The sequence below is a fragment of the Typopeltis vanoorti genome, chromosome 6 (assembly GCF_054136105.1).
Source record: "Typopeltis vanoorti isolate ZY-2024b chromosome 6, IOZ_Tvanoo_1.0, whole genome shotgun sequence".
Lineage (NCBI taxonomy): Eukaryota > Metazoa > Arthropoda > Arachnida > Uropygi > Thelyphonidae > Typopeltis > Typopeltis vanoorti.
Genome location: NC_143554.1, coordinates 52,844,006 through 52,858,308, shown reverse-complemented (window position 1 = coordinate 52,858,308; position 14,303 = coordinate 52,844,006). Strand labels below are relative to the sequence as shown.

Genomic DNA, 14,303 nt, shown 5'->3' with positions numbered 1-14,303 from the left:
AAGACTTAGATTAAACATTGTGGTCAGAGGCACTGACAGTTTCCTAGCACCTTCATGTAAAACTCAAGCTGGTATACCATCTAATCCCTTAGCTATATTCACATCAAGGTTTTGTGATATGCTATGCACTTCCATTTCACTTACCTCAGTTCCCATATAAGTTTTTTATTCTCTTTCATTACTGCAATATCTCCACCTGGATGATATAGTCTTGAAAGTGTTCACTTAGTAATTTTACTATTTCGACTGATTCAGTTATCCCCCTACCATAGACATTCATTAAAATCATTTTGTCATAAACATTTTTCCTTTTACTTGCAACATATCAATAGAACTCTTTGGAATTATTTTTGACCTGCACTGCTAATTTCTTTCATACTCTGCTATTGCCTTTCTTACCATGCTGGTTACCCTTCTGGCCTGTGCTTAGTACTACTCATGTGCCTCCTGGTTGCCTTTCTCCTTGAATTCTCTCCACAATTTTTTTTTTTTTTTTTTTTTTTTTTTTTTGTAGTTCTAGCTTAACCATAATATTCATCCATTTAACTCCCACTTGATTTACTCTCCTGACTGTAGGTATGCAGTCTGCTATTACTTTCCTCAAAAACTTCTTTACCACTTTACATGCATTATCAACGTCCAACACTTGCAGTTTCACATGCCATGCCACCGATCCATGCAATCTCCTAAGCTTGTCATACTTACTAGCTCTGCAATTCCACATATATCCCCCCTCTTAACTGAAAATTTCACACATTTAGCCATCTCCCAGGTCAAGACCATATGAGCACTCTCACCAATTGGTGGCAATGTAGTCATATCGGTTATAGACAAATTCTCTGATGCAGTTACTAGATCTAGCACTCTCACTCTCCTAGTATATTCCATCACATGCTATCTCAGGTAATTATCCCTTAGTAACTGTACAAACTCCATTTCCTTCCTCCCATGTGTCCTCTCCTCCTTCCAGTCTATGTTCCCGTAGCTGAAATCCTCCATAATAATTACCTACCCTCTACTCATTGAGCTTATTTGCCAGTGCATACTATTACCATCATTCTTTCAATCCCCTGGTCTATAGAAGCATCCAACTGTATATTTTGTTCTGCTGGCCTCTGTCTCACACCAGATAGCCTCAAATGTGCTATTTTCACTGGCCTGCAGTTGAACTTCTACTTTATTTGGTTGCAGTTCATCGGCTATCATTAGTAACACTCCTCTCTCGTTCTTTTCTTTCTATCCTTCCTGAACACACTATACCCTTCACATTATATCCCACTAACTATATCATCTTCTGTCTGCTATGTCACACTAATGCCAATAACTTTTGGTCAGGATGAACTTAGCAAATGGCAAAATCTTCTCCCCTTTGTTCCAAATGCTCCTGGCATTAGTGTACATAAAATGCTAAAGCCTGTTAGGCCTACCGCTATCCTGACACTTTATATTAACTATCCCATTCTGGTTTGTCACAAGTGGTAGTAACTTAGGCATTTTATACCCAGATTCATTAGACTCACTTTATTATATTGATAACAATTAACATTGAAACTTATCTATTTTTACACAGACCATTATGACATAGTAGACTGAACTGTTTGCAATCTAACAGATTTCATATACTCCCATATATTACATAAATCCACGTCCATATATCTGATATAATCTATTCTTAACCCTGGCTGAATTCACATTGAGATTCTGCAATATCTTAAATAATTTCCATTCATCCACTTCTTTTCCCACATCAGTTCCTATCACATCTATTACTATAATATATCTTCGCCTGGGTGATGGACCCTTGCAAAGTGGTTGCTCAGTAATTAAACCAGTTCTGTTACCTCCCTATCCTCATCACTAATTAAAGTTTGGCTAATTTCCTCTCATAATCTGATTTTGCCTTTCTTACCATACTGGTCACCTTTCCTTTCTGCCTTGTACTGCTCCTGAGCTTTCTGATCACCTTTTTACCTTATGCATCCTCTACAACTGTATCATATTGAACTTTAAACTAATTCATTCTCCTGGTATTCATAACACATTCTGGCATTGTAATCTATTCTTTGAAGGGTCTTTTACAACTAACAAACACTGAGCATTAACAAGGATATTTTATTAGTCATTAATTTGAAACTATAAGATCTGATAATGTTGTAGTCTTGACAGGTAACAGATTGGAGGAAAATTTGGAGGAAAATTGTAGATAAGAAGTTAGTAGTGATATAAATTTTTCATGTAGTACTATCATATCATGTACACTCCTTGAGGGTACAAGGCAGGAATTTTATGATGATGATAATTTGAAACTTATGCAAACTAGTTTTGCTCACGTAAAAATACTGGTGCATCTTCAGGTTTTATAATTAGCACAAAAAATCACCATTTTAATCAAATTCCTGACAAGTACCCTCAAGTGGTGTACAGGATATTATAATGTACTACATGAAAAAGTTACATCGTTGCTAACTTCCTATCAACAGTTTTGCTCCAAATTAATCTGTTACCTGTCAGGACTCCAGTATTATCAGATGTTATATTTATCTCTTCTGAGGCATTTTTTCCTGCATTCTGGCAGGAAAAAAGACTTCCCTCCTCGGTTCTCTTTCAGTGATCATACCACCTGATATTAACTCTGCTAACATATTCCCGAGTGCTAAATATGTCAAGTTCTTTCCTAATATCCTCATTTTTAATGTGATACTGCTATTGATGCCATCTATTCACTCCACTAATCTTTCTCAGTGCTCTCATATCTGTGGTCTCCAGTTTGATCAAGTCTGTTATTTCTCACCCAGCTCTCAGATCCATAAGTTAAAATTAGTTTGAACTCTGTCTTGTATACATCTGATTTTGTGTTTTGACTAATTTCTTTCTTATTCCATATAAATTTATTCAGTTGACTTCCTACCATACGAGACTTACTAATTTCTAAGATGACAAATGAATATGAATGTTTCCATGTTCATTTGTCATCTTAACTAAAAATTGTACCTAAATAGCAGAAATGTTTTACTTGTTTTATAGTTTCTTCATTTAGGATATAGTTGTGATGTTTTGAAAGTTTCTGCCTATTTTCATTGTCTTTGTCTTCTTATTTCTGATTCTCATGCCAAATTTATTACGACAGTTATTCAGTTTAGTCAGGGAATCTTGCAGAACTGCACTGGTAGAAGTATAATAGCATCTGTATAAAGTAAAGGGGTAAATTAACATAACCAATTTTTATATCAGGTTTAATACCATCCTCCTTCATAATGTGATCCATATAGATGATGAATAATAGTGGAGATAATGTACACCCTTGTCTCTTGCACCTGATATAATATCAACCCATCTTCCTGTACCTCCTTCAATTCTAACTGCTGTCTTCAGCTCAGCGGTGTTGTCCAATCACTGAAAAAATTATTACAAAAGAGAATAAATAAATTTCTCCTAAACAAGAGAGCCAAATTGCATGGCATGCATTAGCCGCCATTAGGTAAAGACTGGTGATTAATTTGTCTCTTTTTTTATTTTTATTTTATTTATTTATTTTTTTATGAACAATATCTCCAAACTGTTCATGCTCTTTTTACCAATTGAAATTTGAGTTTTGGCTCAAAAAAATGGATGTATTCATAGATTGGTGATGGATATTATTTGTATAAAAAATATTCTTTGTATCATAACCTCATTAGGTTATGATACAAAGAATATTTTATTTTTGAATATAAAATTCATTTTTATTCTTCTCAATAGTAAATGGTGATCACATCTGGTTTCAAATATCCTGCGCGCGCACGCACGCGCACGCACACACACACACACACACACACACACACACACACACACACACACAAAATAGTCAATAAGCCTTGTTTCTTTTCTCAGCTGCTGCTCCCTGATAATATTATGGATCTATCATTATATAAATTAATTCTCCAAATTAATTTATGCACATCTTTATGTTGGAACATGGTATGTATTTATAATGACTAGTCCATGTTCTGAAAGAAATTCAGAAGGTACTTGCCATTATTATTAGATTTGCTGTTTTTTTCTCCAAAACATTAACCTCATTAAGGTCATGATACAAAGAATGTTTATTTGCAAGAGTTTTGCTTCAGTAGTAATTCTAAACAACAATATCATGGAAGCATGTTATGGTTAAAACTCCATTTATTTCTGAATTGAATGTTTGGGAGGTTTGCCTGTTTTTGCATGTTAATTTCTACTTGTTGATTAAAAGACTAAAGAAAGATGGAGGAATAGGTTTTTCAGGTTCATCATAAATTTTTTTTTAAAACACTAATCAGATTAAAAACTTTCACTATGCATTGTGTTTGATTTTTCTGATAACGATAGAAATGTTTTTTTTTTTTTTTGCAATTCATTTTAAAAGAATAGAGGGTGCTTCTTAAAATTGTGTTGCAAATCATCAGTGCCTTTCTGATGGCATACAAACATTTTTCATTTGCTGAAAATGTACATAATCTTAAAGATTATGGAAAAATGAGAATTACTTCCATTTAATTTTTGGCTTACTATTCACAACTCCCATGGAGTCACAAGATTTATCTTTGAAGGTTACAGATGAAAATACTTGTTTTATTTCATTGGTTTTTATAAATTTACTGTAACCATAGTACCGTATAAAAATTATGGATCTATCATTGCACAACATTACTAGCTTGTTGATGAGATTCAATTTTCTAAACGAATAAAGTGTTTATTTGTTAGAGCTGCTCCCTGATAAACTTTTCTCGGGGTTTCCATGAGAGCCTGAATGGTTCTCTTAAATTTCATTGCTCATTTCCATTAACATCTTCATACCAGGCAATAAAAAATTGGAGTGGGATGTGTAAATTGTTTTTTGGTTCCAGTTTGTGTATTCAGGCAGGCATATGACAAATTATTATGTATACTTGTTGTATACATTTCTTTTTTTATTTATATTGTGTAAAGTGGAATCTAATAATATCAATTACATAGTGGGGGTGTTGTTACAGACTGGTGGATCTGTTTCTAGTGATGAAGGAATGCATCATCAAATAGTGACGATGGGCATGAAAAGAGTAATTATAATGGGAGACTTTAATTATCCAAATATTGATTGGGTAGTAGTAAAATCTCATGAGAAGAATGAAACTGAATTTATTGAGCTGTTGTGAGACAACTTCTTCAAGCTGATGTGACAGAACAAATTTGAGGTCAAAGAGTGTTAGATTTGATTATAGTGTCAGAGGATATTTCAGTTAAAGACATATTCTGCCTCCAGTTGGTGACAGTGATCATGCAGTACTCACTTGGGAAGTGACTAAGTTTATGAATGTTCCATTCAGAAAAAGTTAAATGCTGAACTACAAAGCAGAAAATTATGATCAACTGAGGAGTACACCGAGTTCAGTGGAATGGGATCGGTTGCTGAATGGGAAGCATTTAAAAAATACTTAAATGATGCAATATTGGAATGTGTTGTCCCAAGAGTTTGAAGAATAAATAGGATAGGTGTCAAATGGATGCACAATCTTATTAAGCAAGAGATCTGTAAGAAATGGATGATGCGGAAGGAATATCATGTCTGTTATGAAAATTATAAGTAGCAGACTAGAATAGTCACCATTGTTGTACAGAAAGCTAAGTCTGAGTATGAAAAGAAACTGGCTCTGAAAGCTAAGACAACCCACAAGAATTCTATCGATATGATGCAAGTGAAAGAAGAATATACTGAAGAATAACTCTTCTGAATGCAGATGGTGTGAGGATGACAGATGCAGAAGAGATTGTTCAACTAATGAATGCTCATTTTGCTAAAAGCTCAACCTGGTGTATGGAACATTGAGTTCTTTTCATATATTCTTCACTGCTACCTCATCAGTAAATGAAGAAACTCAGGTATTTGAATACATCCTCATTAATATTTGAATACAAACCAAATAAGAATTCAGCAATAAGGGCTGATGGGATATCAGCATGGGTACTAAAAGAGTGCTCAGCTGAACTGGCTATTCCTTTGACCAGGCTATATAATTTGAGACTCAGAACAGAGAAGATTCTGCAGGAATGGAAAGAATGTATGGTAATCCCATTGCAGAAGAGTGGTGAAAAGACTGATGTATCCAGCTATTGACCAATCAGTATCTCAGGAGTGGTGTGAAGATTTTGGAAAAATTGGTTAGGGCTTGCATTCAGAAATGGGTTGACAGTGAATCTCCACTTTGTAATGAACAGCATAGGTTTTGTAAGGGATAGTCATGTTTTAGCAGCTTGCTCACATTCTGTAATATTGTTACCATTGAATTAGACATGGAGAATGGATACACCATGATACTTTTAGATTTTACTAAGGTTTTTGACAGATGTTGCAAAAATTTGGAGAATACGCGTTTGGATTATAAAATATTAGTATGGACAGGAGGATGGCTATGCCATATCAAAGATTGTAGCAGTACATAAGATAATCCCAAACATCCATGGCCACAGCAGAATTAGAACCTGTTACCTGTTGGTTGGAGAGCAGGTGTGTGCTAACCAAGGAGGTCAAATGTGAATAATACGAGGGTGATCTGAAAAAGTTCTCGACCATAGATGGCAACAGTATCGGCAAGATTTTTTTTTTTCTAAGTTGGTGCATCTGTCATAAGCATCCATGTGAAATTGCAAGTCATTCTATCAAGTAGTTTGTTTTATACATCTGTCTTAAACAAAAGTGTTGCCTATATCCCTTGAAATGGATAAAATTGAGTATCGTGCAGCTATAAAATTCTTTGTAAAAGAAGGTTTAATGGCAAAAGAAATTCATTCGAAGTTCATAAAAGTTTATGGGCACTCTTCTCTTTCGTTTTCAGCAATTAAACATCGCTGTCAATATGGATAAAATACATCACTCCTCTACACTTTGTATCCATCATATATTTCAGTGTAATATCAATGGTATTACAGTTTTAATATGCACTTCGCATCCATTGTAACATGGAAGTATATATACATCTTGACCGATTGGGTAGTTAAGAAATGGGGTGCTGAGTTTAAACGTGGTCGTACCAACCTTGAAGATGATATGTAAACGACATCCAAAAAGTGTAACAGCACCAGAAATCATTGATCAAGTGTACAATATGGTATTAGATGACCGGCGAGCGAAAGTGTGTGAAATTGCTGAGACTATAGCATTTCAAAAGAATGTCTAGGATATATTTTGCACAAAGAATTGCATATGAAAAAAATGCTTTGCGCAAGATGGGTGCGCAAGAGGTTGTTGAAGAAGCTTAGGAATGGAGGAAAGAGTGCTGTAAAAGGAGTTAGAGATGATAAAGGTGACATGAAAACAGGAGAAAAAGATATCCTTGAAGTATGGAGTAATTACTTTGAAAAACTGCTAAATGAAACAAGGAGTGATGACAGCACAGTGATAAAAAACACTGACCAGGCATGCAGTCAGGAATACATATCCATACTTGAAGTAGAAAAAGCCATCAAAGGCTTGAAATGTGGAAAGGCAGCAGGAGTAGATGATATTCGACCAGAAATGCTGAAGTATGGTGGTATAAAAGTCTTACAGTGGCTGCACTGCATAGTTCAGAAAGCCTGGACAGAGGGACGAATTCCCGATGATTGGAGTAGAGCTCTCATAGTACCCGTATATAAAAAGGGAAATAAAACTGAATGTGAGAATTACAGAGGTATTTCCCTACTGAGTGTTCCTGGCAAGATCTATGCCAGTATACTTGAGAAACGGTTGAGAAGAATTGTGGAAGAAAAGCTTGGTGAAGAACAAGCTGGATTCAGGCCAAATAGAGGCTGTCAGGATCAGATCTTCGCTTTACGACAAATAGTCGAGAAAGCATGGGAATATAACAAAGATCTGTATTTAAGTTTTGTTGATTTGGAAAAGGCATATGACAAGGTGCCAAGAGAGAAGCTATTCAATACGCTGCAGTTATATGGTGTCAATGGGGCATTATATCAAGCAATACATAGTCTTTATTTGAGTTGTAAGTCAGCAGTTAGAATTGAAGGAAGCACAGGAAGATGGTTTAATGTTAAATCTGGTGTGAGACAAGGATGTACATTATCCCCTCTGTTATTCATTATCTATATGGATCACATTATGAAGGAAAGTGGTATTAAACCTGATATCAAAATTGGAGATGTTAATCTCAGCTCTTTGCTTTATGCGGATGATGTTATACTTCTAAATAAATCTGCTACAATTCTGCAAGATTCTCTGACTAAATTGAATAACTGTTGTAATAGATATGGTATGAAGGTCAGCAATAAAAAGACAAAGACAATGAAAATAGGCAGAATTGTTGAAAATGTCAACTGTGTTGTGAATGGAGAACCTGTGGAACAAGTAAAACATTTCAGCTACTTAGGCACAATTTTTACTGAAGATGGTAAATTAAATATAGAAATAGACAACAGAATCAGCAAAGCTGGTATGGTGGGAAGTCAATTGAATAAATTCATATGGAATAAGAGAGAAATTAGTCGGAACACTAAATTAGGCTGTATACAAGACAGTGTTCAAACCAGTTTTAACTTATGGATCTGAGAGCTGGGTCAGAAGTAAAACACTTGACCAAAGACTAGAGACCGCAGATATGTAAGTCCTGAGAAAGATTAGAGGCGTGAGCAGATGGCATCAATGGCAATATCATATTAAAAATGAGGATATTAGGAAAAAACTTGACATTTTCAGCATCCAGGAATGCATTAGCAGAGCTAATCTCAGGTGGTATGGTCACTTAAATAGAATGGGAGAGGAAAGATTAGCAAAACAAGTGTTCTCTGCTAGGTTGGCAGGAAAACGACCCAGAGGAAGACCAAGATATAGGTGGATTGATACGGTACAAAGTGCCTTAGACGATAGAAATATAAGATCTGATAATGTTAGAGTCTTGACAAGTAACAGACTGATTTGGAGGAAAATTGTAGATAGGAAGTTAGTAATGATGTTATTTTTTCATGTAATACTGTCATATCCTGTACACCCCTTGAGGGTACATAGCAGGAATTTGATGATGATGACCGATTGGGTAGTTAAGAAATGGGCTGCTGAGTTTAAACGTGGTCGTACCAACCTTGAAGATGATACGTAAACGACATCCAAAAAGTGTAACAGCACCAGAAATCATTGATCAAGTGTACAATATGGTATTAGATGACCGGCGAGTGAAAGTGTGTGAAATTGCTGTGACTATAACATTTCAAAAGAATGTCTAGGATATATTTTGCACAAAGAATTGCATATGAAAAAAATGCTTTGTGCAAGATGGGTGCCACACTTGCTCACAGCAGATCAAAAACGCACTCGCATGAAAATCTCTGAACGGTGTTTGGAGCATTTTAACAAGATTAAAACTGATTTTGTGCATCGATTTATTACTATGGATGAGATTCAGATTCAATATTACACACCAGAATCTAAACAGCAGTCAAAACAGTGAACAAAAGCTGGTTGTTCATTGCCAAAGAAGACAGAGTTGGTTCCATCAGCAGCAGGAGAGGTCATTGCATCAGTGTTTTCGGATGATAAAGGCATTTTGCTTATTAATTATCTTGATAAGGTTAAAATAAATTAATAAGGTTAAAAAAATAAATAAAAAGTTGGTTAAGAAAAAAAAAAAAATCCAGGAATGTGCAAATAGGATTGGGATACTTTATGGGGAAGAACATGGTTTTGTAAATGGCAGGTCATGCCTAGCTAACTAAATCACCTTAATCAGCGACAGCTGATTTGGATAAAGGTAATGGGTATATGGTGATTGCTGAGGTTTTTGACAGGATATTGCACGAAATTCTGATGAGCACATTGCATGGAGATGTAGAGACACCTGATGGTAGTTTATTTAGGAATAGAGTTCAGTAAAAGACTTGTGACTAGTGGCATGCCACAGGGCTCTGTACTTGGGTCGCTAGTATTTAATTTATATATTAGTGATATAGGAAATGATCTCAGGGGAAATATTCAGTTGTTTGCTGATGATGAATATTAGTTAGAGCAATAGTCATTAAAGATGATGTTAAAATTTTTGCAGGATGATTTAAATAGACTGACATTGTGGGCAAAGGAGACCAGATGTCAGTTTAATTTGGCAAAGTGTAAGATTATGTATTAAGCCAGAGGGATGTGGGGGTGTTGGTGGATAAAGATTTGAAATGTGGGCATATTGTAAAAAATAGCCAAAACAGATTGCTTGGTTACTGAAGAAAACACCCTGATGAGCAGAGATAAGGCCTTGATAAGACCCCATCAGAACTACTGCACACAGATCTGGTCATGTGGCTTTTTGGGGATGAGGAAGATATGGAGAGGATTTACTGGCAAGTGACCACTTGCCAGTATATCCATGGAATGTATCTTATGAGGATAGCTTAAAGATTTGCAGGTTACAGAAATTGGTTGATAGGCAGAAAAGTGTGATATGATTGAGATATACAAATTAATTAAAGGTTTTTATAGGATTGATACGGAGGAAATGTTTTGGAACAGGTCTTGTGGTGGGAGAACTAGTGATCATCTGTGGAAATTGAACAAGAATGTGGTTAGAAAAGTTATGAGGAATAGATTTTTTTGCTTGGAGAATAGTGAATCAGTGCTAAATCAGTGCATTGGTTGCCAATGTGTGTTGTGGGTGCTCTGAATGAATGAGTTCAAAGTGAAGTATGATAGATACTGTGCAAAGATTGAATAGTGCTTGGAATAATGTTTAGGATCTCCCATTAATCAATCTACAGACTTCATGGAGTTGTCCATGTAATAATAATAACTTAGGTTAATGTTAACAAAGAAAAATCCTGCCACAAAGACCAGTGTTTTTTCAATTGCCAGGCTGCAGGACAATGCCAATTGTGAACAGTTATTTCCATTCTAAGTTATTAAGTATGAATGTAGCTTACCTCTACATTCATACTTATTGCTGTATCTACAAAAATGAAAAATTATGTCCTTGATTTATTTTTCATAATTAATATCCGTCATCCTTTAACATAAATGTTCCAGTCAGTGTACATAGCTGTTGATAGCTATGTACACTGTTGATAGCTTTCACATTGAAAGAGCGAATGGCAGCTATGTTCCTTGCCACTCAAATTCATTCTTGATTGGTTTACTTCTTGTACAAATTATAAGCAGTCAAAGCAATTCCCACAGTCCATAAAACAGGATCTCAAAAACTTAACCATGAATAAACAAATCAATGAATGGTGAAGGAAATCTATTGTAATAAATAACTTTTTATTGCAGTTATTATACTTTGAAGTTTTTCCATATGGTTATACTATAAATTAAAGATGCCAAGAAATTATATTCTGGGTTTAATCTTTTATCCAAGTGTAAGCAATTGCATCTGAAGTAATTTCAGGACTAGGCGACTCGTATATAGAAGCCAATGACTTCATAACGAAGTTGAAAAACTTCCAACATCTATCTCTAATCCAGAGCATTTTAATAATAAAGGTGTAACCCCTTTTGGCTACTCGCATATGGAAATATGACTTCTGCATTACTTCAACCTTCGTATCACTACTGAGTCTGACTCCCACTGATGAGACCTCAATAAAGGTCGAAACCAGTGTGGATAGTGACCCTTCCCATAATGTATAGCATTATACATGTCCATAAGTATATGTGCTTTGCATTATGGAATACTAAGACAAGTGATGTGAAGTCATTAGCTTCTATATACATACGAGTTGCCCAGTCCTGAAATTACTTCAGGCACAAAATTGTTTGCTTACACTTGGATAAAGGATTAAACCAAGAATATAATTTCTTGTTATACTTTGGTTGTTTTCTATATTTATTTTTAATATTTTTTCTAGGAGAAAGTGGATCGGGGAAAACAGAGGCTTCCAAAATTATAATGCGCTATATTGCTGCTATTACAAATGTCAGTGGTCAGAAAGAAATCGAAAGGTGAGGTGATGTATAAATAAATTTTTTTTGATAATTTTTTAATTTTAATGACATAGGATTTCGGTACATAATATTATTATTATTCAGGCCTCTATGGAGTCAAGAGACTCATTGTGGGAGGTCCTTTTTAGGAAACACAAAGTCTATTATACCACTCCTTGCATTCATTGACTGTTCTTGCTCTCACCACTCTATCAGGCGCATTCCATTCCGTCCCATCAACCTCCATGCAAAGAAACCACTCCTCACCCTCTTGCTTACAGCTTCCTTTTTTAACTTCCAGGGATGGCCCCTTGTCATCGCTCCTTGCTGCTGCTCCACCAACTGAAAGAACTCCCCAGTTTCCACCCTGTAACTGCCTCTCAACAGTTTAATAGTCTCGATCATATCACCTCTCCTTCTTCTATTCATCAAAGTGTGCAGTCCACATTCCCTCAGCTGATCCTCATAACTAACATTGTACAGTCCTGAAACCATCTTTGTTATCTGCCTCGCCTCTGCACCCTTTCCACAGTTAATTTATCCCCTTCAAATCCTGGGAACCAACTTCGAAAACAATAGTCTAAGTGTGGTCGGATCACTTAGATCACTAAGTATGGAATGATAACTCTTCTGTCTCTGCAGGTCAGCATCCTTCTGAGTATTGCACCAATCCTCTGGGTTACCTTTGCCATCTTTGCAATATGCCCCCTGAATTTCAGTTTTCTATCAATCATCACCCCCAGATCTCTTGCTTCTACTACTTCCTCCAGTACAGCTCCTCTAAGAGAGTATGCAGCCTCTCATCGATGTATCCCACACTTCAAGACTTTACATTTTGCTGCATTAAACTGATATCCCCATTCATTTGCCCATCTGCTAGTTTATTCAAATTCTCTTGTAGGGCTGCCACATCTGTACTATTACTAATAACCCTTCCCAGCTTCACATCATCCGCAAACAACTGAATATCCCCTTGCAATCCACTGGCAATGTCATTGATATAAAGGTTAAACAATATAGGTCCCAGTACTGAGCCCTGTGGAACCCCCACTTGTAACCTTCTGCTTCCTTGATATTGCACCACCATACACAACTCTCTGATACCTATCAGACAACCAATCCTGAATCCACTTGACTAACCTGACATCTCAACCCATGTGCTGCAACTTAAATATCAGCTTATGTAGCACTCTGTCAAATGCCTTTGCAAAATCCAAAAAAAAAAAAAAAAAAAAGTCAGAATGTGCCTTTCCCCTCATCAACTGCTCGTATCACTTTATTATCAAAGGCAATCATATTACTTAAGCAAGAGCACCCCTTAACAAATCCATGTTGATTCTCACAGATAACATTATCCTCATCTGCCCAATGCTGTCTATAGTCCCTCACTAATTTCACCAAGATCTTAACAACTGCTGATGACACACAAACTGGCTATAATTAGATCCTTCCAGTCTGCTACCACCTTTATGCAATGGCACTATCTTACCTTCTTCTATTTCTTGGGTACCTTTCCAGTAGCCAGACTTTCATTGAAAAGCCAGGTCAAAGGAACATTCTCTCAAAACCTCTCATAAGATCTAGGGATTCTGTAAATTCCTGATTAAATAGAGAGGAGGATATTTGTCTTTTGGACAAAATCGAAGTAGAGATAGAGTGATTATTATCACTCTTTAATAAGACTTTACTGCATCTTGACTGTTGTGCACATATTTGGTTGCTTGGGTTTCTGCAGAATAAGGAGATGGAGAGGATCCAGAGACGAGTGAATGCTGAAACACATGTTGAAGTAGAGCGGTAGTGATTATAAATCCCTCTTTAAGAAGACTATGATATTGCTGCTTCTTGATTGGTGTGCACATATTTGGTTGCTTGGGTTTCTTTGGAATAAGGAGATGGTGGAGAGAATTCAGACACAAGTGAACAATATGAACAGGTCTGTTGAATGCGTCCTATAAAGATAGATGTGCATGTGGGTTGCAGAGTGTGGTTGATAGGAAGAAAAGAGACAACATGATGGAAGCATTACTGAAAGGATTTTATAAGATTGGTCTAAAGGAAATTTTTATACATGAGTATGGAGAGAAGAAGAGAGCATCCTTGAAAGTTGCATAAAAGTGTGGTTAGTAAGGGTATGAGGACTGAGATTTTTTGCTCGAAGAGCGATGAATGACTGGTGGATTGCCAGAGGTGGTTGAGAGAGTGCTCTGACAGTGAACGAGTTTGAGGGGAATGATGGTACTATGTCAACAGCAGATTAGTGTTGACCTCCTGTGATGAACCTTTTGACTCCATGGAGGTATCTGTGTAATAATAATAATGATATTGATGAACATATATTCTGTATACCTGTCATTTGACAGGAATTGAGGATGATTGAAAAACTCTAAGTATTTTTTTAACTCCCAAAAGTGGGAGA

The 14,303-nt window shown here is 36.0% G+C and overlaps 1 protein-coding gene across 1 annotated transcript in view; it reads left to right on the top strand.

Moving 5' to 3' along the window:
- The window catches only part of LOC150105454 (unconventional myosin-Id-like), a 435,962-nt gene that overhangs the window by 124,353 nt on the left and 297,306 nt on the right, over positions 1-14,303 (top strand). The window contains exon 3 of the mRNA XM_090394828.1: positions 11,809-11,902. Coding sequence (XP_090250954.1) covers positions 11,809-11,902 — 94 coding nt within the window. The remainder of the gene's footprint in view (positions 1-11,808; positions 11,903-14,303) is intronic.